At 42.7% G+C, this 26,545-nt stretch overlaps 1 protein-coding gene across 14 annotated transcripts in view; it reads right to left on the bottom strand.

The window, feature by feature from the left end:
• The window catches only part of EHBP1 (EH domain binding protein 1), a 196,780-nt gene that overhangs the window by 48,729 nt on the left and 121,506 nt on the right, over nt 1–26,545 (bottom strand). For all 14 annotated transcript variants that reach the window (XM_042879901.1, XM_042879910.1, XM_042879927.1 and 11 more), the window contains 4 exons: nt 22,428–22,606; nt 21,737–21,785; nt 15,503–16,417; nt 13,538–13,681 (listed from right to left, as the gene is read on the bottom strand). In XM_042879901.1, the coding sequence (XP_042735835.1) occupies nt 13,538–13,681; nt 15,503–16,417; nt 21,737–21,785; nt 22,428–22,606 (1,287 nt within the window). The remainder of the gene's footprint in view (nt 1–13,537; nt 13,682–15,502; nt 16,418–21,736; nt 21,786–22,427; nt 22,607–26,545) is intronic.

The following is a 26,545-nucleotide window of genomic DNA, read 5'->3' as shown; positions in this document are numbered from 1 at the left end:
AACTGTTTAGCTGCTCTTTTCAAACCACTGCAAACTTTTCTCATGTTGGTTTATAATATAACCAGACATGCTTGTAAATGGCCACACCTGCTCATTTCTCTGGGGATGGCCTGATCTCTGCCTCTCCTAACAAAGAAAGGACCGGGGGAAAAAAATCAGCCTTTCTTGTTGCAAAACAGAGTGGAAAGTCAAAATCTTTCTCAAGTTTGTCCCATCTGGTCAGATTAAATCTTCGAGCACCCTGGGGACCACATTTCTGTTTGGTCTCTGCTGCCGTTTCAGAACAGCTCCAAATGCGCAGGTAGCGAGCAAAATGTGCACAGCACAAACCAAACCACGCTGGGTCTGCACCTCGGTGTTCGTGGGGTTGCAGGGAGAGCTGCAGGAAAGCCACCACCATCCTGGGCATTTCCTACACAACTACCAACGGCCAGCTGCCACGAAAACATTTGCCTCAAACACTTAATATTGCAGGAAGTATGAAACCATCGTCACTGAGAAGGAGCTCACAGCCCGCGCTGCTGGGCGATAATGAGAATAGATGCAATGAAAACAGGAGTAGCCCGAAGTCCCACACCGAAAGAATCACCAACAATGTAGCTTCAGGAAAAAATGCAAGTAAAACTGCAAATCCAGCCAGCAAAACAAGGCTGTGTGTGTGCAGAGTGGGGCTGTGTGGTTGCCATGTGGAAAACAACTCCCTCAGCAGAAGTTGTTTTGAAGAAATGTTAGCCACGTAGATATCGCTTTCTTACTATCGCCTGTTTTGTTCCACAAAACACACGGCTCCCTCGGTACAGTATTTCTGGTGTCAAGAGTGCTGGCTTCAGACAAGCAACCCATTGACAATTTAATTCCTTGTGCCATTGTGAAAAGGGTAAATTCTTAGTTTACCGAAAGAAAAAAATATATATGTATGTGGAAAAAGAAATAATAAAAGAGTGGCTGACTCAGTAAGTGTCACCTTGTGCCGCATCCAAGGCCTCTTGCTGGCTGTCTGGCTGCTCTTTTGTAGGCAACAAGGAGCTGAACGCTCTCTGGCTCCTTAGATCTGGCCCAACAAATGCACTGCCAGTCATGCACATGGATCCAGCTTAAAACCCAGGGTGCGCCTAAAAGAAGCTAGTCAAACTGGCACCTACTCATGCAGAAGGAGATAGATTTGTCATGACAGGCTGATTATTCAATGTAAAGAAACAGTTTAGCTTTTCTAATCTGGTACAAATACATCTTTCTCAGAGAAAAAAGTAAAAGGTCTAACAGTTCAAGTATTTAAAGTAAAGAAACCAACAAAAAATTGTAACGTCAAAGCGAACCATAGGTATTTGTGCTGGCACATTCTGCAAAACAGCCCCGCAGTTCTATTCAGATAAATAAGATTTAACCCGTTTAACCCCTTCAGAGCCGCGCGGCCCCGCCGCGACCGAGGCGTTTCCATCCCAGCCTGCAGGTTGCTGCTCTGTAATTAAGGCCAACCAGCACCACCGCCCGCTACGCCCATCGCCGCCACTGCCAACGCCGGTGGCGTCACCCAAAAAGCGGGGCCGGGACCGCCCTGCGGCTGTGCACACGGGGCTGGGGTCACCGGGCTGGCGGCGGCGTTTCGGTGCCTTCCAACGCACCGGTTCCGGGCAGAGGGAAAGAAGCCGCTTACTCATTGCAGGAGTCAACATTTGTAGGGCTCCACTTAAGGGATTTTCTCTTGTGTAAACCTGACTTTATGATTTCCAAAAAATAAAAAAGAAGTCAGGTTATGAAACAAAGCGTTCGGCGAGCGGAGCAACGTGCGGGGCAGAAGCAGCCTGGGGCTGCCCCCGGTGCGGGGAGGGCACGGGGCCGCGGGGCGAGCAGCGAGCGCAGCGCCCGCCTCCCCCCATCCTATTCCTGTTGTCCTGATTCCTTCTTTTTTCTTCTTCTTTCTTTCTTTATTTATATATATATTTTTTTGAAAATGTCCTGCAAACTGCTGGCAGCTTGTTTTTAATGGAAAATACCAATCGCCTAGGATCTATACCTAGCCTTTTGCCAATAATGAGAAAACTTCACCTTCTGTCCCCAGCAATTCTTAGGAAATCTTTTGCTGTTATTCCTACAAATCCAATTACAGATTGTTGAGTAGCTAGTGGAGTAAGCTTATTGAGGAGTGTCACATCACTAAGTCGTGCGTATGTGTTTCAGTTTGTAATGTGGTCTGAGCCGCTGTAGAGGTGTCAACTTAAAATGCAAGTAAGTAGCAGAACAGGGCTAATCCCAGGCACTACTCCCCTGCAGCCAAATTGTAGCGCAATGAATGACAGTGGAAATGCAAAGATGCCACTGTGCTTATCACACACAGCCAGATGGTGGACCTGGATCAATGCACACATGCCACGATCAATGCATTTGATAAAGAATTAAGAAGAAAACTGTACATGTTATCAAAGAACTTGTACATGGCATAATTATGATTCTGCATGTGCTTACTGATGATATTGGAGACTCAGAGGCAGGTGATAATGAAACTGATAGGAAGAAATAGCTTAAAGGCTACAGCATATGGCCTCGGCACTAAGAAATCTTGTCAAATAGTTCAGAAAGCTTTTTTAACTGTTATTACAGGCTGCTCATAGTGCAAGCTGGTGGCAACGTTTTAATTTTTTTTTTCTTTTTTTTTTTTTAAATCTGAAATGTCAAAAAGTTACGAAAGCTGGACTTCTCAGCGCAGCTCCGAAAATAATTAAGACACTGTTGTGTTTTAAACACGGCCAAAGAAATGATGGGGAAAGTCAGCGCTCCCAACTCTTGGTGGCGGCGGATGGGCATTTTTTAAGGTGTGTAATTGTGCCTTCCCCAAATCCGCGCTGTTAGACCTTCGGGGCCGTGGCGGCGGTACAAGCAATGTATCCGGTAACAACTCGTGCTCAGCGCGCCAATTTGCACGGGTTGAGTTTGGTATTCTCTCTCATTGCGTGCACAGCGCTGCCCTGTTAGCATGCGTGCTCTGCCAGCCGCGCTGCAGTTACCCTGCATGTCAAAGAAGGTAATTAAAAATTTGTGGAAAATGGTATATAAAGCGCTAAAAAAAGGCATATACGTTTATAGTGCATAAAGGGTCCCTAAAATACGAATTCTCATGCTCCAGTTGATAGATGAGCTGTCTAATCAACGCCTGGACGTAACTTAAGTGCTCTCATTAGCGTGAAGACCTTCGGGCTAAATAAGACTAAATCCCTTAAAAATTGCTTCTGCAATAGAAAAATCCCCCTTACCATTTTCCTCTGCCTAAATCATATCAATTAAAAAAGGAGAGAGGGAGGAAGGGGGGGGGGGGGGGGGGGAGAGGCATTTTCACATGACTTTGTTTTAGCTGACACTCCAAAAACTACCTCCCGAATCCAATTTAAAATGTTGCAGCGAGAAAAGTTCATTAGCAACCAGAGAAACAAAAAGCCACGCTGAGATGGGTTTCTCTTTCACTTTAAACTCGGATCTTTAATCAGCGCAAAGGCGTTCAGTGCCCATTGAATCCTTTACCTTCGCTTTTTTTTCCCTTTCCCCCCCGACCCCAAATATTTAATCAACAGTGCCTGCTGCGGTTTTCCATTTGGGTGTTATAATTTCTCAGAACGAGCCCCTGCGAAGAAGAAGCACGCATTTCACCCACTTTGTTTGCAGCGTGCCCCCCCAGCCCCGCAATTTCAATTTGTCCTGACAAACCATTGGGTATTAAACGCTAAAGGCACGCAGAGCGCATAAAGAACTGATGGCTTGATTAGCTCTTGTGGTGCGATTGAAGGAGCTGTCTCTCTCCCCGATTCTCCATTTTGAGAAACACTTTGATCTCCGTTCAAGTCAATTCATGAACATCAACTGACAAGGCTGCCTGAAACACCCCGACGGTTAGACCCGAACCCGCAGCAAACTATTTGGTTTCATTAAGGCTTTGGGAGAAGTGACCACTGACAGTCCTTTCACTCCACAGCCAACAGGCAAGTGACTACTGCAACCTGACTGTGTCCGACGCGCAGCTGAGGGCCCTCCACCTGCAGCCGGCCCCGACCGGCGCACCCGCTGGTTCTTGCTGGGGTCCCGCTCCGTGCAGGGGCCGCGGCACAGCTTTGCTACAGTAACCTCTTCCCTGGCTTCTCCCTTTTTCTGTAGGCGCCCTCTGCACAGAGCCCCACTTCAAAGGGCCGGGCGCTGCCGCGGGGCTGTCAGTGCGGGTCAGCAACACCGGAGCGGAAAGTGGCTGCGGTGCCGCGGCACAAAGAGCCTCCGCGGCCGGAATCAAACAGAGCCCAATTAAACTGATCATAACGTCCCAGTGAACACGAGGAAGCTCACCTGGTATTTCTGGACTTCTTGTGTGAATTCCCGACTCTGCTCGGTACTTGGTACCATAATTACCCTGACCAAAATACTGTGAAATTACTGCTCTGATCTACTAATGGCTGCAAAAAATCAGGCCGTCGTGGTTTGATGCCAAGGGGCTGTAGCGAGGTGGCGCAACGCTTTCCGACAGAGACGACAACTTCTAAAAACTCAAAAGGGAAAATTAACGGGATGTGGTTTATGTTGCCAAGGCCTGTTCATTAATTACCAATTTAATCACTGCTGGAGGCATGACATTACAAAAATCTGGCTGAAAGTTCTAATAGATTATGAAGACCACCTAAGAAGAGTGACCAAGAAATGTACAAAACAATTAATACTGTTTCACTGCTATCAAAGACACTCAGATTATTTTACATCAAGTGAAGCAAAAGAATTAGTAGCTTCACAGTGCCACCACTAGGAACTGTAAATACAATGGCACACAATTAGTAATGCACATGTGACTTTTCGTTCAAGGCATATATCCTTGGGAAAGCCAGAACATGATAAGGAGAACAAAAGAAACATTTTTAAATGAACTGAATAAAGATTTTAACTCTACCCTTGTGCATGCTGAGCAGTAAGAGAATAGGCGATGCAAAATACAGCTCTAAGTGATGGCGATATCATCCTGGGATTCACAACAGCGTGCGCTGAACATCCACGCAGAAAGCGGCCACGGCTATTAGCGGCGGTATGAAAAGAGCATTCGAGATGCAGAGGAAGCTGGGGCTCACCTCACACACAACAGAGGGCCCCTGAAACTTCGAGACCTTCTTTTTGGGGGGCTAGTAGTTATAAATGGAGAGAAAATGCTTCGAGGTTTTGAACTCGTGCTGTTCAGATATCTGAAAGCTCAGCTGGGAAATTCTGTGTGAGCGTGCAAGTTAGCGCTGTGGCTGCAGAGCAAACAGCACCTTGAAATTACACACACGGAATCAACAACTGCGCGCTCATATTTGGTGCTTAACTGGCATAAACAGATGTGAGCTATGGAAATAACACCAATAAAATCCAGCTGACAATCTCAAGCCTTCATAACTAAAACTCCAACTGCGTAACATCTGCCTCGCATTATCAGAGGTTACACTCCATTCATGAAATCCCTCCCGCTATAAAAACGACAATGCATACTAATTCCTCTCAGAACTGCTTTCACTTGCGCTAATTGATTTATTTTCCCAGCTACGTCAGGGGGGTGTCCTCAGTACTATTTCTTGAAATATTACAGCTTCATAGTCAGGAAGAGCTTAAACAGACCAAATACAAAGTCAAAAGACACAGAAACCTCCTGGAAAGTCACAGAGTATTTTCAGTTTTCACGTCACGAGCAGTGGTAACTAAAACCCCTCGGATTGTTCTTGCCATCAGGCTATCTCAGCCTTAGCGTGCCATTATACAGAACACCTATCAGTTCAGTTGTGGTTTTGAAGTGTTCAGCCAGCAGATCTAACCTGCATTTAAAGAGAAGTATATTGTTAAAACAGCTATAAAACTTGGGATGCTCATGAAATGTAAATACTATATAGCATAGTCTTATCAGCTTAAACCATATTTAACCACTTTATAGTGGTATACGTACCAGACATATAAATGAACGGGGAATAAGTTACCAAAGCTTTGGAATTACCAAAATAATGTTCAATCTTTTTACCAATTAGATGGTAACTGCTTCTTTGCAATCTCAGGAAGATCTGGTGATCGTATCTAAGTCTGGTCACAATTATCAGCATGACAGGCTAGTCTTCTTTCAATCGATATTTTCCAATTATTATTAAAGGACCAAGGTTGCCATCTGCAAAGCCCTACACCTCAACACATTTAGGTTAGATGTTTAATTAATAAAGACAAACTTCTCCCTCTCTCCTTCAAAACCAAAACAGGAATAACTTGGGTCGTGTTCTTTTACTCAAATTAATACTATCACCTCAATTACAGCCATTTACTTTCTAGCTAGGGAGACTGCAAACAATTCCACTGATGATCTAGATGGCTTTCTTAATGCAACAGAAGCAGGGAATTTGATTTCAGGTATAAATACAAATTACTGAATAATGTATTAAACAGTCATTTTCAAGAACCCATTAAAATATTTGGAAGAAAGAATACTTGCAGTGCTAACTTGTTTTTAAGGCATCTTTCACATTAAAACATCCTTGTTCATTGTGTGCTCTGAACTTGCACTCTGTGCCATTTCTGCTAGTACTGACTACAGTTTACCTCGTGGTCACACAGTAGAGAAGGACAGTTAGCGGTTTATTTGCTCAGAGTATTGAAGATTTTTGCAGGACATGATCAATAAATCAAGCTGCTTAATAAAGGTTTTTTTGTTTTCTTTTTTTTTCTGAGCACTTACTCAGGAAAAGAATCCCTTACTTTTATTTTATTGCAGCTGGAATATCCTGTACCTGTGCAAATGTATGCAGTCACAATTAAAGAGTATACAAAACCATCTCATTTCAGGTTTTGTTGGTTTCTGGAGCTCTTCTAAAAAGACTTCCCTTTCCACTCAGCCACTGTGGATGCAGAAACTGCTATCATTTTGCACTCAAATATTTATGAAAATGAAAAGTAATGGGCAAAACAGATTGACACCTGAAGTAGAAAGAGCTTATTAAACACGAATTAGATACAGCCACAACAAGTCATTTGAGGAGGCGAGTAACAAAAAGCAATACTCTGAGCAGAAAGAAACAATCTCACAGCAGAACCCCTTCCTGCTGCCCTCTGTACACAGACAGTGTCTGCGTGGTTGCAGGTAACAGCTTCACATCTCCATATTCTACTACAAAAGCTGAATGCAGACCTCACTGCTCTTTCAAATCTTTTTATACATACATACATATATATATATATATATATATATATATGTATATATATATATGTAGGCAATGATAGCTGTCATTCAAATTGAATAAGTATGAAATAATGGTAGTAGAGGTAAGTAGAACCACATCTTTCTCTGCAGAAAGCAGGCTAGCAGTAGTTGCATGTGAGCACAACAGCAGTGTCAGAACTGCTCTCTGAAAAAAACCTCTTGTTATTAGCATTCATATGGTTTTAAATACTTATTTTACAAATAGAATCTCTTACAATGACACTGTAAAGAAAGAATTGTTATTTTCATGGGAGGCAAAAGATAGAGGAACTCCCTGTGGGTATCATTCCTATGTCCCAGAACAAATACTAGATTCTAAGAACTCAAAATCTTTGCCAAGACCATATGAAGGGCCCAGTCCTACACCTAAATTCACTAGGAAGAAATCCTTGGCTTGTGCAAAATCACAATAACTTCAGGAGTGACTGCTGGTCAGTGTCTTCAAGACAACCACAACCTCCCTCAGATGAGCTCCATCTCACACGAATGCCATGCTATACAATATCCTCTGCTAAAGCTGACTGCCTGGCAAATACCAGTTAAAAGGCTTCAACACATCATTTCAGGGATGTCAGAAGGAGGACTGATTGGCATAATCTTAATTTTCACCCCTTTGAGGACAGAGCCTTGCTGTGGCACAACCTTTTGCTGTTCCCAATCTCACCCATCTTCAGCCTAGAGCTGAGCTCTACCCACCAGTGTCCAATATTGGTTTACTTTCACTGTTCCACACACAGGCCCATCAATAAGTCACACCATTCTTTACTATACAATATTCAGATCTTGCTTAATAGACAGAACTGTTAATTTCTTCAAGGGCTTTTCTACAGTGCTCATAATTATGGTATTTAAGTGCCTTAAAAATATTAATGGCATTCTCCTCTCCCAGCACCCTGTGGTAGCGTTATTACCCTCTTCTTTGGCTGGGAACTGAGACGGAGAGACACAGCTAACAGGATCTAACACTCAGTGCATACTCTGGGAAGTCTATTACCTGTTTTTCTCAGCATACTAAGCTTTATGCAGCCCTTTGTAAGTCTAAAGCACAGCTCCAATTGATTTCCCTGACAGACATGGAAGCTCAATACATCTGCAAATTAAACCTTCACCTCAAATGGCCATCCAAAAAGGAAGGATGCACAATTAATGACTGCTTGGAGGAAGTGTGGTTCAGAACACTCAGCAGCACTGAGGAACTCTGAGGCAAAGGCAATCTTACATTTAACTCAAGCCGTGACCTCATCCTCTTGCTCCTTGCAATCCCCGCTTTGCTTGCTGTACATCTTCCTACCAAAGGGACAGAGGTCCTCTGGACAAACTGCCTGCTCCATCACCTCAATCCTCTGAGCTAAATGAGACACAAATGCTTTGGGGAAAACAGTATGCGATCACATAATTAAAGACTGCATCATAATGCATATACACAAAGAAGGTTAATTAAAGTTGCCTGTGAATTTCTTAACTCCTAATTCCATTCTCTGTAATCATACTGACTCCACAATCATAACCATTTGAGTTTACAGAGTAAACGACAGCTGCAGTACATTTCCATTCTTTACGTGGACCAGTCATTAAAGGAGCAGAAGACAAACATTTTGCCACTGGCCTTCACAGATATTTGCTGACAGTGCAGCTGTGCTGAGATTCAGCCTCCATGCATTCCACTCCACATTCTGGAAGTGAGGACTCCCCGCTGCAAAGACCTCTAAGCTCTACATCTCCTAGTACATCCCATTTGTCTTGGTCCCCTCTGGCTGCCAATTCACCAGGAAGGTACCACAGACCAGCTCCAGCCCCCTCACCTTTCCAGCATCTCATCCCAAGCAAGCCCTTGCTGTTAGCAACCATCACCACAAGTTTGTGCTTTAGAGCATCTGGTGGGATTAGTTATGTATACTCCAGCACTCTGTAAGTCACCATGAGAAGAGAGGAGTTAAATACAAGTGAGTAAGCTAATAAAAATGCTCTCCTGGTTAAAAGCTAAGTGACTACAGCTGTTACACAAGATTGGAAACGACAAAAACATCTCTAAAAGAGTCACCGCATGCACATCTACATCAAGAAAGCTAGAAGAGAGGCTGGGCTGTTTGTAGTTCTACCAGAGAAATGACATCCGTGAGGGGATCAGTAAGTCTGTTAGTCTGTTCATACAGCTCTTCAGTTCACTCTTTCAGTCTCCGAAAGGCTGCATCAATTTTAAGGACATACCTATGATCCTCCCAACACGTGAACATGCTTTCAAGCAATTTCTGACCAATGTAGTCTTTTCTTCAACTTCAAATATCTGTCTACCAGTTTACAGGCAGGCAGCCTCTACACAGGCTGCATCACATACATTTTGCTGATTCAAGAGTTCCTGAGAAGCACTAAGGGAGCAGATCTAACAGTGGAAAAACTTCTTCCACACCACAAGGAGTGAAAAAAATGGGAGAAAAGGGGCTGATATCTACAAATAGAGGAAGACAGCTGAGAACAAAGGGACTAAGTCAAGTGGACTAAAGATAGGATGGGAGATTATGGGGCGGAAGGCACTGAGGGAATATGTCTAAGGTAAGGAAGATTAAGGAAAGCAGGAATTAAGAAAGAAAAGGTAAAAAGCAGAGGAAAGGCAGCTGAAATGGACAGGAGAGACAGCTGAAATAGTGAGAGAGGGAGCACGGAAAGAAGGGGAAGAGAATACAGCTTGGGATACAATGAGAAATCACAGAATTATATAGTCACATAATATCAGCATCTGGAAGGGACCCACAAGGATCACCGACCCCAGCCCCATGCTCCACACAGCACCAGCACCACCCAAGCCCAAACCCTATGGTTGAGAGCCATAGGCATTCACAACATCCCGAAATCAGTCCCTGATAATCTTGATTTGGAAATCAGGAATTAAGAACTCTGCCAACTTGAACATGCTGAGTTTGAGGTACATCCCCAACACTGCAAACTCAGCAAGAGATTTTGACTCTACAGGGCAGCCTGAAGGGACAGTCTTTCTCTTCTGTTTCATGATGCTCAAAACTGCATACAGAGCTTGAGGTGAGGCCACAACAGCACAGAGCAGAGTGGGACAGTACGTGATTCTGAGGAAAATGGGAGTGAGTTGACAGGTATATGAGCAAATTCAACACCTTAAACTTCTGCTCCAAAAATGTCACTGATGTCTGAGCGAAAAGGAAAAAAAAGTAAAGCCCATTAGAACACTGATATGGGCCTAACCCTGGAGCACAAACATGAGAAGACCAAGACTTCTACCACACGTCAGATGGGCGCATACCAGGAAGGCTATATTTATGACTTGGAAATTTTGTCCCTCAGGTTCACCTCAAGCAGGAACACAACCCCACGCACTGTATATTGTTCTCATTTGTTTACTTAGAAAACAGCAATTCATAGTTCTCGTATTGCAAATGTAAAGCAGTGCAGCAAAGCCCAAGAGACAAGATGTTCAAAAGTAACCAGTGACTGCTGCTTAGCCGGGGCACCTGATTTCCAAAGGCCAGGCTGCCAAAAGCTCTTTAAATGAAGGTACCAAGAAAAGATGCAACTGCAGACTTGAAGAGCAACGTTTGAAAGTACTGCCCCTGGAATCTAAAGCTTTTTTATTTAAAATTAGGTTTTCCTGTTTCAATCCATTTTCTCTTGAAACCCGCTCAAAATTATCCCCGAAATTAGTCTAAACCAACTCCTGCAACAAGACATCTGTTCTCATCACCAGAACTGCCATGTGGTAACACACTGCATGTTACTGCACACAGGTTGCCCACTGACCCTCACAACTCTGCTGAAGTGTACTAAGAAAGAGACACTTGAGTGAAGGTTCTTATCATTAACCTCAGTGACCCCAAAATACTGAGTAGTCTCTACTATTTTCCAAGAAGCATGTAAGTAATGGCCTAGTAGTAAACAGCATCAAATAAGTTCAAGAAAAAAAAAGTATCTTATGATCTATACATGTTAATGCATACATACACCCTCATCTAGAACATATACATCTATGGACACATATAACATGTCACATTTATACAATATATCAGATATTAATATTATACCAATATCCGTTTATTACAATCCCTTTCAAATGCATCTTTCCCAGTGGGATGCATTAAGAGAACACTGAGCTTTCTAAGTCAAGAAGCCAAAAATCAGAGTACATGGAATTTACATTAGCTGTAAATCCTTGCACACTGGTTCTTACTCCATATGGTCTTTATCTGCACACCTCATACTGGTTCTCCTTGGCTTGGCTACAGCTAGCTGCATTCAAAACTTTCCGAAGTCAGTCCCTGATAATCTTGGTTTGGAAACACGAAATTGAGGACTCTGCCAACTTGAACATGTTGAGTTTGAGGTACATCCCCAGCCCAAAGTGAGCAAGAGATTCTAACTCTACAGGGCAGCCTGAAGGGACAGTCTTTCTCTCCTCTATAGGCTTCCATCTAATTTCTTTTGCAGCTTCTCTAACAAATGAAGTAAGGTCCTACGGCTAATCCAGATGCCTGAATTGCACAAGGCTGATTAGTCCTGAAAGGTTTCTCCCTGTCTCTCATCATTCAGCTGGCTTTCACAGCCTAGACACAGTCTTCACTTCTGTCTGTGTTCGCATTGCTGTCTACCTCCTTGCCCATCTACTGGGGCATCTCTCCTCTGCATGCTAGTGCAGTAGCTCCACTTCTTCCCATTTGGATTTCATCAGCAGGAGGACTTTGAGCTTAAGAGAGAAAGTTTTGCTTTCCAATACTATGATCTGCATCAGAATGGACCCTGGTCACAAGGAGAGCAACAGTAAAAGGCATTCAGGCTGTGCTGTGTCCATACAGATAATTTCAGCTGACACAAACTTCCCTTGATTTTCAAGGCTCTCTAATGATCGCGTGCTATTAACCCAACTTCAATTGTTCTGAACAGACTTTTCAAAGGAAAGGAACCTTTTTCCCATAAGCCATTTTTAACATGGATAAAGCAATGCTCCACCTAACCTAATTCAGAGCAGCGCCTCAATAGGTAGCTTTTTTTTTTTTTTTTTTTTTTTAAGTTAAAAAAAAAAAAACCCAAAAATTTACCCTGAGGCAGAGAGCTGTCATGGAAAATTTCAGCTCAAACAATTAAATACTAACCGAGTTATAAAAACTTGGAAAGCAAGAAGAAAATGTTGGGCAGCTTTTACTACAGTTAATTCTGCTTGAGTCGCTGCCGACAGCGTCCCTCCTCTATGTTTGGTATATGAAAAACTGTTCACATAAAAAAAAAAAGGAAATAAATCCAGTATGAGATTTATACTAAGCTAGACTTGTTTAGGAAAACAGTCAAACACAAAACAATTGTGACAATTTTTACATATCATTATACTATCATTAGACAAGTAAGATCCGTATGCATACATGAATATATTTTGAAGGAAAAAAAAAAGAGAAATATTTGCAGTTTGCAGGGGAATTACTGATGTGAAAAAAAATGTCCAGCATGGACCCAAGATAGCTGAGAGTGAAATAAGACATGTAAATCACTGTCTTCATTTTCTGATTGCGAGATCCCATTTATATAAAAAGCTGAATCTGTCCCTCAGGACTAGCCTCTCAAAGATGCAAAGCAGTAAAAACTCCAGCCTTTCTCTGTATCATTATTTTTCAGTTACATTTGCATTCTTAGTTGCCAGTACAGTCTCTAATACACAATAGTTAGAATCACAAAACCCACATTGCTAAGGTTTGCATAAAAATTAATTGGCTTTCATCTCCAGAGAGTACGCATCCTTCCAGGTCACCACTGAGGCCAACGGAGATGCAACCATAGCTGCTTCCACGCTGGAGCTCATTCCCCAGCTCCACTTTCCCACCTCACCAGCATAATCAACTTTCGTGATAAAAAGGAATTGTCCCATCAACTCTTTTACAAGACTGTCACAAGCAGCTCATTCACTGCGGTAACACTTATGAAGCAGCAAGCAGTTGACATCACAGGCTCGGGAAACGCATTTACATTAAGTGAAAAAAGAGAGGCAATCAGAAATAGCATAAATTACTCCACTATCATTTAACAAGTAACTTTTGTTTTTCGCCCTATTCGAAGCTGCAGTGCCAATCAAGGAAGGTGCTCCCAGACCTCTGCCTCCAGTGCAGTGTAAGGCATCAGTCTGCCTGCTGCAGCAGCAGGATAAACAGGCTTTTAAGGTGCACGGAGGGCACACGGCTAACCAGAGCACCGGGACACGGTGCGGAAAAGAAAGGTTCTGCAAACGTGTTTCCCACAAAAACATCAACGCGCACAGGAAATTTTAACTATGTAAACTGCCACACTGGCAATGTTTCTTACATCATTCAGCTGCTTACTGCGGGCTGGGATGATCGTATTGGTTAGCTGCTTATTCCCTGCCTTTAAAGCTGCATCTCTTCTTGCTTGCTCAAGCAGAACTCTTGCTCGTTCTTTAAGTTCTTCCTGTCTTGACAACATTCGTTGCTTAAAAATAAAGAAATATAATTAACAGCAGGGTAGCCTCAGGGTACTTAACATTTACACAGTAGTTAGTAGCCAGGAGCCTTCCTATATAACAAAGATCAGGAGTCGCATGGATTATAGCTTCATGAGGTGACACAGCACTCTACAGAAATGAAAAGTAACGATAATCAAAACGTAAAATTAAAACAAAACTCACAGGTCTTTATAATGTAAATAGATTTCTCTCCCTTCCCCTTAAAACTTAATTTCTATCAACATTTAACGCCTTTAAGCTGCAACTGTGGAAAAAAAATAATTGGTTTCATGGAAGGTAACCATGTTAAATGTGCTAGTGTTTACTTATTTACTTTAATATGTATGCAAATATAATGCTTCGTTGGCTACTTATACGGGTGTCGTTCATTTCTAACTTAAACTGAACACAGAGAGGCTGGGTACAAGAGAAAACAGCCTGCAAAAATATCTGTTCCTACCTCATATTTAAAGAAAGCCCCTTCTTCATGCATGTGACTGATGACCCTGCAGAGCAGAAGCAGTGGAAGGAGGACTTCTGCATGGGCAAAGTGAGCTCCCACGCATCCAAACTCCCAAGCGCTGACTTCTTAGTCAAGCAAAATAGTGAAGATTCTGGGAAATATATCTCTTTACATGGGCTGGAGTTGGAAGAGACATTGCAGGTTGTGCTCCTCCTCCACCATACGGAAATTGAAACAGTCGAGACTAAGCAACAACGAGCGAGCATTCAGGTTTAAGACTGAGGCATGTGAGATTTCATTACGGTGTGCAGATACACAGAGGACAAGTAACAGGGAAAAGTCTCTAAAGCCATCTTGTCCTACAACCTTGCACGTGAAAATCTCGTAACAGATCCCACCCCTCCCCACTGCATGACACTGTGTTCCATGTGGGGTCACATCATTCCTTTCTCATCTGGTACTCAAGGTTGAAGAAAGCAGATGTCACCGGGCTCCACTGATTAAAGGAAAGAAATTAGCTGGCTCTGCAAGTAATATTTGGCCATTATCACCCATCTGTGGGCTGCTTCTCTTGCAATAAAACGAATCCTCATGGTGCTTGCTTGGGAAAAAAAGTAAAAACGTTTGAAGCAATCTACAATGCCAAGAGACTGGCTGTATTCTTCTCTTATCACAACTAATGGTACAAAGCCAAACCAAGCTAAAACTAAAGAAAGTTCTTCATGGGGTAAAATTGGGATTTTTGTAAACAGGGCTGATAACATTTTTCACATATTTTTGTGATTGATACTATTTACTGATAGTGCTTAGTGTTTGTATAATATTCAACTTTCATCCTCACAATAAATCTGCAAGGTAGGTGGGCATACACTTTTTATCTTTATAGAAAAGAAAATGATATTGTGGTTAAGAAACACGCCTGAGGCCATTCAGTGAACAGCATAATTTAATATTCTGGAGTTTCTACCTCACCATCACAGGCTATGTTCACAAGGCCGTGTGGTTTCTCAGATAAGATTTGGAAATATGTTTGGATATTTCAAGTCATTAAAAGCTGACATTTTTTGAATATGGCTCAATGAACGGATAAGTCTTTTTTTTTTTTTTTTTTTTTTTAGTTTATGCTATAGCATGCAATATTTCAAAGAAAGGCGCTGCCACTGAGTGGACAGGACAAGTCCTGTAAATACATTTTTCACTGAATGGCTTTTTCAGCATCACCTACTTGTCAAAATACCCACTGCCCAACTATGGCAGTGTGTACCACCCACCTTCCCACCGAGGAACGACTCAAACAGAATCCCCGTGCTGACTCACAGGCACACAGAAAGTTGCAGTCTCTTACCTGGGCTGCCTTTGCAGATGGATCTGCATGATTTGAAGTCAGAATTCTGGCATCGCTGTCAGAATCAGATTCAGCTTGCCTCGGAGAAGCACACGTTTTCTTTGCAAAATCCACATCCTTATTATAAAAGTATCCAAGGTTAGAAGTAGGAGATAAACTCTGCTTCATGCCATGTGATCCAGGATCTTCTCTCATGCTCTCTGGGGATCCCATATGCCCCAGCTTTTTCTGCTCTGAGAAGCCAACGGTGTTGTCTGAACTCTGGTGTCTTTTTTTGTCGTTATCTTCACAAGCAATTGTGGGAGATGCATCCTCTTTTTGATCACTGACATGTGCCAAGTCACTTAAGTCTAAAGTGTCAGCTTTCAGCAATTTCTTCCTTCCCACGGGCTGTGCTTGTGCTGCATCCGTACTGCTGCACTTCCCAACTTCTTCAGAGGCAGAAGTCCTTCCAGAGCTCTGCTGGGACTTTTGCGGGTCCGTGTCACTTCGAGCCCTGCGGGAGGAAGGGGAAGCTGTGCTTGGGCTTAAGTGGTCATCAGGAGTCTGATGCTCGCTTTCGGATTCCCCGACCCCACTGTCGTTCACAAACACGGAGTCATCCTGAGAGGCAAAGTCCGCCAGGCCGCCGTCCGGCGCCTGCAGCTCAGGCTGCCGCTTCAGGTCGCTCAGTTCTGCGTAGAACTTCTCCTGGTCCACGGAGCTGTTGGTGTCGGTTTCGTAGTTACCCACTTTATATGTGCTTTTACTGCTGTTCTCCTCTATCTGAACCACATTCAATTCCTGGCCGCAGAAATGCGCCCGTATTTGATAGAGATAGGTCATAACAGTCAGCTTGTCGGGGATTGCCAACAGAACCATGTCAGAAGGCTCCAGCAGTCGTGATATTCCTAAGCTGGCAAACCCATCGTACGCCTTTGGAAAGAGGCAAAACAGAGATTAGAATACAGCGCTTTCTTACCTGTCATAACATTTCAAGCAAACAAACATGCTACAGTGTTACAGGAACAGTATGGACTCGCCTCTATTACCACTTACTCTTTTGGTTTATTGCAGTGGGCTGGTATTTACTACTTTTCATTGCATGGCCCCATCTGAACTCATCAACTTTTCCTGATGGATTCTAGATATCTCCTGGGGTATCTTCATGGTAATGCAGATCAAGGGGATACGACTCACAAAGACATCCAAACAGCACTGTTCTGAATACTCCTAGCATGCTCCTATACTACAATAAATCTTATTACTCAAACTCATGCCACTTTTGTTACTATAAAGACGTTCATGAAACTGCAGTGTAGAACTCCTTGTATTTGAGTTAGGAAAATCTTCCATGGCACCTTCACTGGTTCCCACTCCAGCAGCAGAAAACAAGCAAATGGAAAAAAGTGTGAAAGATGGAACAGAAAAAAAGCAACAAAGGATGGCTTTTTAAGATAAGGAGCAAAGATAGAAGAAACATGACACTAATCCATCTTGGGTTTTATCACTGGTGATCAACCTTCTCCCTTCTATTGGTCATGTAATTGCTGCGATTTGTTTTGATGAAAAACAATGTATGTGCAGATAGCCCTAAAGAACACGGTCACAGATTAAGTGATACAGGACATGAATCACAATCATCCAGCAAACAAATGCATTTTAAAACTTCTGCTGTAAATTTGGTATAAATTTATAAAAAAGAGCGTATTTCATTCATGCTTTACTTTACTCTGTAGAAGCTGAAGAATGAAAGCCTTCCAGTTTGTGAGGCCACATTGTGTTCTTTCCGTTCTGAGTGGGCTTGGTGCATCAGGTTTTTCTAGTTTTGAAGAGTTAAAGCCGTTTCTCAATTTACAATTAATTATTACTACCCTGGATTAACCCTGGAACACACTGCTGCATCTACAGGCTGCAGAAGGCCTCCTGTTAGCAAAGCCCAGCTCCACCTACCCTACCAGCAGTGTTTCTAACAAAAAAGATCCTACATTTAAGACACAGAAGGGAACCTGTCCTTTTGCAAGGAAACAGTAATGCATGCCCCTGACTTCAGCTCTGCTCTCGTTACACACAATCTCCTTTATTTACCTAGTTTTGGAAGGCTGGAGAAAAGAAAGAGGAGGGAAATTAACTGCAATTTCATATTGTCTTGGTTTTCAGAGCACTCCCTTTCATGGCAGCCAATGTTCTCTGCTGATCTTTGGTGAGGAATCGTTTTATGGGAAGGTTGACTATGAGAGACGGCCATGCCATTTGTAAGAGAGGAGCTATGCATAGATATAGAAGGAGCAGCAGCACAAAACAAAGACATAGTATTTGCTGATAGGAAGCTCCAGACAGAGCAGAAGAACAGGAAAAGGCTGGGTCTGTAGGTGGGCAGCCTAAGGGCACAGGAAGGATGGATGGACACTCACCCATAGCAGGCTGCTTTGGGAAGCGGAGCAAGACATCCATGCTGGCCTGCAGAATGGATGCAGCACCAGGGTTTGCTGCTTGACTCACTAAGTGGGTCAGAGCTGATGGAGTGCCATAAATAACCTGCTGCCCCTCACTGAGGACAGTGGGAGTTGGCATTTCCGGAATGAAAGGACCTAGGCTTGGGTTAGCAGTCCACAGCATCAAGAGCCCATAGATGTAACTTGACCCGAACTCTTTCATACTCGTTAAAACTTGTTATTTATGTGCTTATAAAACCAAATCCCAGGCATATTTCCAAGGGTCTGCAAAGTGTAGGAGGGAACAGTGCTTCAGACCTGCTAGAAAAAGCACCTGCTGGAAGTGGTGAAGATGTAACTGGAAAGGACTGCTCCCATTGGCGGAGCTGCAAATCACACCTACAGGCAGCTCGGTTCTTCCGGGACACTTGGGGTTAACACAAACTCCACAATGCCAGACGCCTCTTTCCCATCCCTCTCGTTGCCAGTCTGGACAACGCACATTCTTGCTCAGCTGCTTTTGAAGAGCACTAGGTATCTAGATGGGCATGCAAATGCTTCACAGCCACTATAAATAGCGATCAGACGCTGCACACGTCCATGGCTGGGTGTGATGGCTTCTCCTCCTCTGCGAGGAACCTGGGAGCTTCTTGACTTTCCAGTGTGTTGACAAATGCCTGGTGTTTCTAACTGGTTGGTAACTAGCTTGTAACGTGGCATCAACAGAGCATGAGAAAGCATTTTCCAAGTCAAATTACACTTCATTAAACAGAGGCATACCTAAGCCCTGATTTTGCAAATGTTTACACGCGTGTTTAGCCACGATCCTGCCTGATCCTACTGAGGCCAACGAGCAACTCCCACACACCATTAAACGTGTGCTTACCATTTTGTGGAATCAAACTGTGGATGTGATCATGAGCACCTGTTAAAAAATATGGCTGCCAGCCTAAAGGTGAGGAGACAATGCCACTTTTAACTCAGCACTAACCCTGTAACTCTACTTTCCTCTGCTGAAATGTATGTTCTAAAATGATTTTCTCCTTATGAAATGGTACCTTTTGTGAAGGTGATCACTCAAGTACAAACGCATTGAGAAATCGCATGGGAAATGGTCAAAAACTGGAAAAAACACCATCAAAGGCATCCTGAAACTGGATGTGCCAATTGAATATTCAGAATATATATCAACATTTCCAAACAGCAATCATTCAATCGAAAGAATCTTCTTCATGATGAAGTACTACTGATGAAGCTACTTCAAGATGAAGTAATTAAAGGCAGGAGTTCATTATTAGGACTGTACTTCATGTCCCATCCTTTCAGCCCCATTAAGTCTCAGCCTTGTGTCATTCAACAGCTTGCATTTTCCAAGTGCACAACATGTTATGAGCAATGTGAAACATTCCTGCCCTTGAGAAGGGACCACACTACCAGTGTGTCCTAAGTGTGATGAACTATTCACTGTGATTTACTAAGGATCAAATGGAAACAGTCAAATAAAATAAAATTTAAAAGTTGGATAATGTAATTGGGAATGTTCTATGGGTATAGTTAGACACATAAGAGATTTAAGTAGCACCACAACCAGCTGAGAACCTATCACTCACTGTACAGCAATTTAATTTTCTCATAGGTAGCCCTGGTTTCTCTTCTGTTCCTGAAATCAGAAATTGCAATGAGCACAATGCACCAAAAATGCGTCTTTAGTGCTTCTTGATGAAGTGTTTTTTAATTTCCTGCACACAGACTGACAGCCGTCAGTCGCGATCCATCAGCGGGAGCACCCAGGCAGTTCCAGCCACTTCCCAATTACATAACGCACTGACATCCAGCCCGGATCAGATGTCACAGGTAAATGCCCTTTTTGATTCAGCATTGCTGGCAGCACCACTTTGGCAAATGACTTGTGTGCGTTATAAAGAAACCCCAGTGATGGACTTTCTGGAAACAACACGTTATTATGCACAGCAATTACACTACATAAGTTCTTTCTTAAGATTTTCTCTTTCTCTCTTTTTTTTTAAAAAAAAAACAAACAAAAAAAAACAGGTCACATACACTCTTAAGATTAACATTTAATTTATAGTCACAGCCACCTCTTAGCTCCTTTCCTGGGAGGGGAAAAAAGGAGATGCTTCAGACAAAGAAAACTGTCCTATTCACCCACAGATGTTATTTTAATTGGTGAGGAGGAATCGCTGTCACACGTGCTCCATATCTGCATGGAATTTACAGGCAGCCATTGTTGGCAGCGCTGCGTTCACTCCCACCAAGGGCACGTGGGGTTATCGGGCAGAACTGTGTGAGACCAGGAAATAAATCTGCAGGAAGCAACCGAGATACTCAATGTAGCTGTCAGGCAGAGGGCTGCGGAGTGATGAAAGGAAAAACTGCACAATAACAACAATCACAGCTCCTTCAGGACTGGAACGAAATCCTGCTAGAGAGACGGGCTACAAAGTTCCCCATTCGCCATCACAGTTTCATAAAGAAAAGATGACTGATCGCACTGCTAACGTTTTTAATTAACAATCTACTCTTTCCTTTTGTTATAATCCAGCTTAATTAGCCCGTACAACCAACAAAACTTGAAGTACAAAACCACACGGTTGCAGACAACGCTGTGATGTCCCAGGTAATCCACTCAGGTCATCACAAGACCCCCTGTTATTATGGAGAGGATATCATCGGGAAATCACTCATTAGATAAGAGCGGTTCGGGGATATTTCATTATCTGTAACACTTAACCACTGTTTTAACATGTAACTTTCTGGATAATGGGCAAGCGTTCAGATACAGTAAAACATAATTACCCTAAATACAAATGAACTTCAGCAAAGCACTTCCAGAAATTCCACATATCTACAATCTAAAATTCTTCAGTTATACTTTCTATAGAGTATCGAACTGCATTAATTTACTCAAAATCTATCAAACCTTCCTCCCTGCGTAAGCCAGCATGTTTAAAGCAGGGCAGAAGTCACAGCACAGAGAAGAAAAGCACTTAAAAACAATTATCAGGCAATCTTCAGGAACCATTTTATTATCAGTGACTCATGTGAAAATCATCATTTCTCCATGTCCTTAGGGCCAAACTCAGGCATGTGAAAATCCCAAAGTTTGCAACGTATCTAAAACTAGGAGTGGAAATAAAGGCCTCCTGGTGGTTCCCCAAATAAGTTGCCGCTTCTTCCAGATAAATATTTCCCATCTCTGCACCATGGAGGTATATGGTGCACAATGCTGCAAACAGCTGGGTTTGTTTGCCAAGTGCTGTCCCAGCACTTCTCCACCTAAACTTTCCCTGCTGCAGAAAAGCACAGGTTCTGCATCTGTCACCTCTCTCAGCTGTACAGTTTCAAGATAGGTGTAAAATTCCAGCTTTAAAAACGCAAAGTTCACCACAACAGCAACACTGCCTGTGACTGATACATGGAGCCCTATTCAAAGAACTAGGAGTCTCACATAGCACAATCTGGGAACAGTTCCATTTCTTTTTTTTTCTTTTTTAATTATGTGTGGGATTGAAAAAAACAGGAGAAATGCTCACAAAATGTTTTTGCAGTTAATGTAGGCCGTAGAAATATTAAAGCCTAATGCCAGCCTTGCACTTGTGGTGAATGTTAAAGACCATGGCAAACTGGAGTCAATAATGCATCCGATTTGAGCCACAGGAGGCTGAATACCTTCTGTGAGCTGCAGTTCTGACCTTACAAAACAACCTCACTTTTCCAAAATTAATAAAAACCTGCAGCGAAGCCAAAATTGAAGCTACGTCTGCTTTTTTTTTTTTTTTTTCTTCCTGGCAGTTCTTACCTTTTTGTTGTTCTCTTTAATATCTTGAGGATTCAGGGACTTGTAGTCACTGAGGGGGAAAATGGCACAGTGGGTATGTACAGTATTTGATAAAAGCAGCAGTTTTGAAAACAAACCGAATCTAAAAAATTTGACATGCAATAATATCATACAGTAACTAGCAATTTCACAGCAATTCAATCAACAAAACTAATAGCGTGGAAAATTAAAGGGATAAATAAATAAATAAACAAACAAGCCCCGATGACATGTTTCATTGCCTGGAGCTTTCCATCTCAAAAAGAAGTTAAGGCAGGGGCTGAAGGCTGGCCTTGACAACCAAATTTACCAGGAGGTAATCTCTCCTTGTCAGAGTACAAAGAGCTACAGGCTTATTTCTCTCATCTCATTTCAACACTAGCACAATTTTCATAATCATCTTGAAGTCAGTTCTTTGTGTAAGATTAGGGAGAAGAAAAAACAAATCACGTCGAGGGGAGAAACAGTTGTTTGGGCAACGGGAGAGCAGAGAGGTCGGCAAGTTGGAGCTTTCCTCAACCTGCCTTCTTAGAAAGGACGATTTCTCTTTTAAAAAGGAAAGGGCAAAACAGATCTGCACCTGAAATGAACGGAGATTTGCTTTTTGTGCAAAGTTCTATGTTGTATATTTCTATGAGAGTTCGCTTATGGAGGCAGAAAGCATACAACTTACATGAGATCTGGTCTGAAGTGATGCAGTATTGCACAGAAGGAGAGCCCGTTTCTCCACGATGTTGTAAAGTTGGTGATTTTCACTCCCCTGTAGTTTTTTGTAACTTCTTTGCACCACACGAGCAGGGACTGACTCGCATTTGGCTTCCTCCCCAGGACGGGACTTGGTATTGGGCTCGGCTGGAAAAAAAATAAAAAGGAGAAAAAAGAGAAAAGAATTTAATTTAATGGAAGATGAGAATAACATTAATTGGCCTAACTTTGACGTGAGGTGATGTCCCACACAGCTGTCAGTTTACAGTAACTGCAACTTGCAAAACACACAAACTGAAAGTTGTTATCCTGCACCACTGCCCTCGGCTCCGAAGGACACCGACACATGGATCGTGATGGGATCCTGAGCTGTGGGGACACAGGGTCCAGTCTGCCACATCCTGCTAGGCTGAGGGGCTCCAACCAAGGATTTACAGCCCCGGGGCTGCAGCCACCACTCCCAGGCACCACCATGCAGCTTCGCCTCACAGATGTGTGGGTTGGAAGCTCTGATTGCATCGTATCAGAGGTGGTTTTTAAAAGGACCATCAGCTAATAGGTTAATAGTTCCCCCGAAAAGTATTTTGACACTTTGAGTAATATTCCTGTTCTCACAATAGAAGAAATACAATGGAATAGAATATAAAACCAATTTTATTTCAAGGCTTTAGCATTCACCACAGAATTCAGCAGTAATTCAGTAATTGCAGCCGGTGCTTTCAAGAAACATGTCCTCGTTCCCCTACAAAAATACCATCACTTGCAAAACTTCTGAGATGTAAATGAACAGAATTATTTGTCTGACAAATCCAAAGTCTGAATCAGAGAGGAAAATCTGACCCCCTTATTTTTCCAAAAGAATACAACTAAAAGCACAAACTTGCATACCTTACAGCTAGAGAGTCCCCAAATTAGGGTTAAAATAGAGCGATATTTTATAAAATAGAGCAATTCTGGCCATATTGCCTAGTTGTGAAAGACCAATGATGCCCCCACTTGACTGAAGCATGTCAGTGCTCAGCAATTAGCTGCCAGGAACACTGATTTATGGTTTCACTGCTTCTGGGGAAGAGAATTTACAGAATCAGGAAAGCCATTTTTCATTTTCTTTGACAGTCAGCCCTGGAAAGTTGTTTTATAAACACTGCTACTCCACCATCAGATAGACGCACTGCCAGCTCCTTCAGAAAGAGCAAAATGTGTGCTTTACTGTGATTTTAAATACCAGAACACACGTCTCAGTACAGCTCAGTCAGAAAGTGCTTTGTCAGTCCTGTCAGTGATTCAAACCAGCGTGCACAAATGCCATGACGAGACAAACATCTCTTGTTACACTGAATTAACATCTTAATGGGGATACACAACCTAGGAAAAAATAAGCAGCAGCAATCCCTGATAAACCTTCTCCATGCCTCAGACTTAAACCAGAGTAACAAATACGCTTAGGACCCTCCAGACAGTTACTCCAGATTCAGATTCAGCGACACACAATGAGGGTCTTCTTCTTCTTCCAAACTTGAGCAAAAAAAGAAAAGTCATCGCTCCTAAATCTAAGGTAATGCGTTACTCGAAACAGACTTGGTATTGAAATTATACACGTGGGAATAATACATCCAGGAGAACATCACTTTGTAAGTGAGGAGCTACTCCTGTCAAAGCACACGGCACTGCTGTAAAGTCCACGGTCAGCTATAAAGTCCTCATACTTGTTGCTGAAGCTCTCCACAGAAACACAAACTGTTCACGTCTCCATCTGAAGGCTTTTTAGTTAACTCTGCAATGGCCTTAGGCACCCTCACCATTCAAACGCCTTAATTACACATCTAAAACTGAAAACCAGGTTTTACAAAAGGACATACGAAGCTGTTAAATCAATACATTCTGCTGAATTTAACAATTTATTTAAAAATTATCTATTTATTAAATCCAGACTACAATCCCTTGAAAATTTGAAGTTGAACCTTTTTCTTTTTTCCCCAAAGTTGTGCTTCCATTGACTTTAGATTTTCTAAAAGTGCTTTATTCAGAAGGTGCGAGATTTCAGCGTGTGCACAATGCAATTTAGTTTTCCCTTCTCTAGCTGATAAAGCAGAAATTATATCCTGCTTTCTCTCCAGATTTAGCACTGCAAGTTCTTCTGATAAAGGTGAAGTTAATATTATGATAATAGCATGCTCTCATTCAGCACCTGAGTGAAAGCTTTTGTTATTTAATCTATGATAAAAGCTTTCAGCCCAAGACACATGGGTGAACAATGGCAAAACCACACGAGCATCCGAGACTGCTTTAGAAGGGTTAAGAAAATTTAGTTTTAGGGTTTTACCTTTTGGTGAAATCATGGTGGAAAATATTGTCTTTCAATACCTGCAGGTAGTACAGATTAGTTTGAAGTTCAGAACAAATACAAACACCACCAAACACCCATTTCTAGTGCTTGTCTTTCAGAATGGCAGGAACCGATCAAACGAACTAACAACTCAGATCGCGTTTCCTTGCACAGTTCTTTTAAGTGCTGACTACGCCACTGTTCTGAACTTCCAGCAGTCCCAGCTTGGTTTTTTAAGTTCAAACCCAAAGCCCCTGAGAACTCGTTTGGAGACACCACTAACAAAGCAGGAGCACCCATGGGAGAGGCCCAGATCCCTGCTGAGCAGCGGTCACCCTCCAGCTGGGGGTTAATGGCATGGCGGGTGCAGAGCAGACTGCAGCCCTGTGTGGGTGGATCTGCCTGCGCAGCCGGCCCCAGCTTCACCCCCTCAAGTTTCATTGTAAACAGAAGCCCTGAAGTCTCTATATTTGTTCTCCTTTTACATGTTCTGGTAGCTTAATTAATATGTTGCATATCGTATGCGTTTTTGCCCTTGGGAGACTATCCCACCAGACCATAAACAAGAGGATCCACAGCTTCAGATATTAGGCTGCATTTCGACATTTCCAACTGTTTAAATAACTGTTTTGCTGCAGCATCAGATGCATTGCTGGTTACAAGAAACCTACAGTGGGAACTGGTGACAAGAATGTATGGCCACAGAGCCAGCACTGCAAGGGAAAGGGCCAAGAGCAGCCATGGAGAGGAGCAAGGGAAAAGGATGTAGGAGCTGTGGGAATCTGGGTGGAAGGCTCGTGTGGTTTGCATTTTGTATTAATGTACACTGCTCCCTACAGAGGAAAAGTAATTACCTGCTGGAGGAGGGAGGCCAATATTGAGATAGGGCTAAAAGTCAGCGCGAGGAAGACCTGCAAACAGCCAGCAAACAAGTTGTGTTCCTAGAGGAGCAAGTGCAGGCAACAGTCCCTGACTTATTTGACTGAGGAAAGCAAAAGGGATTTTCCCTCATCCCTATCAAAGCTGCGGTGCCAACCAGCTCACAGAATGTTGTGAAACCATTAAAATGCAAGATAAGGTAAATGAACAGAACCCACAGATAGGTGGGACACACAGCCAGATGCAGAAAGAGGTTCAGAAACTCAGCTGAACTGAAACACCGTCTGAAAACTGTCACAGACCAAAGTCAATCCAGTACGTGTCAGTCAAGCAGATCATTTATCACGTATCATCATCATCATCATCATCAGGGTGATAATTTAGAATTTTAGTTTTCAGACAACATGGAGCTCTACCCACAGGAATTGCCAAGCCCAGGAGTATTCTAAAACTGGACATGGCTCATTTAATAGAATTCATGCTATTGGAAAAGTCTGTGCAAACCCAGTGTGCTCTCAGTATTGTTTATACCAGTTTTTGTGGGTTTTATTTGTTTAAGCCAGTTTTTACCCCGTAACAGGACAGAAACAGAAGATGGAAGTCTGCACAGACAGAATAAAATTGCTTTCTGTTTCATTCCAAAGATGGAAAAGCATCCTCATGACCCAGCTCTCCTGAAGCGTTCTTCATTTAGTTACTCTTTGTCTAGCTACTTGCTTTCTAAGTGGCAATTCACCATAACATTATGAGGACACACCAGAATTCGAGCAGCACTGCTCTTTTCCTCTGGTGAGGACGGTGCATTCATGTTTCCCAGAAAGAAATCTTAGTTCTGTTATCCATCAGTCCTCACCCAAAGCTATGCCTTCCTCATTCTTCTG

Source organism: Lagopus leucura, unplaced genomic scaffold, assembly GCF_019238085.1.
Source record: "Lagopus leucura isolate 7727_CA_CO unplaced genomic scaffold, USGS_WTPT01 Super-Scaffold_73, whole genome shotgun sequence".
NCBI classification, from domain to species: domain Eukaryota; kingdom Metazoa; phylum Chordata; class Aves; order Galliformes; family Phasianidae; genus Lagopus; species Lagopus leucura.
This window is presented reverse-complemented; position numbering and strand designations above follow the sequence as displayed.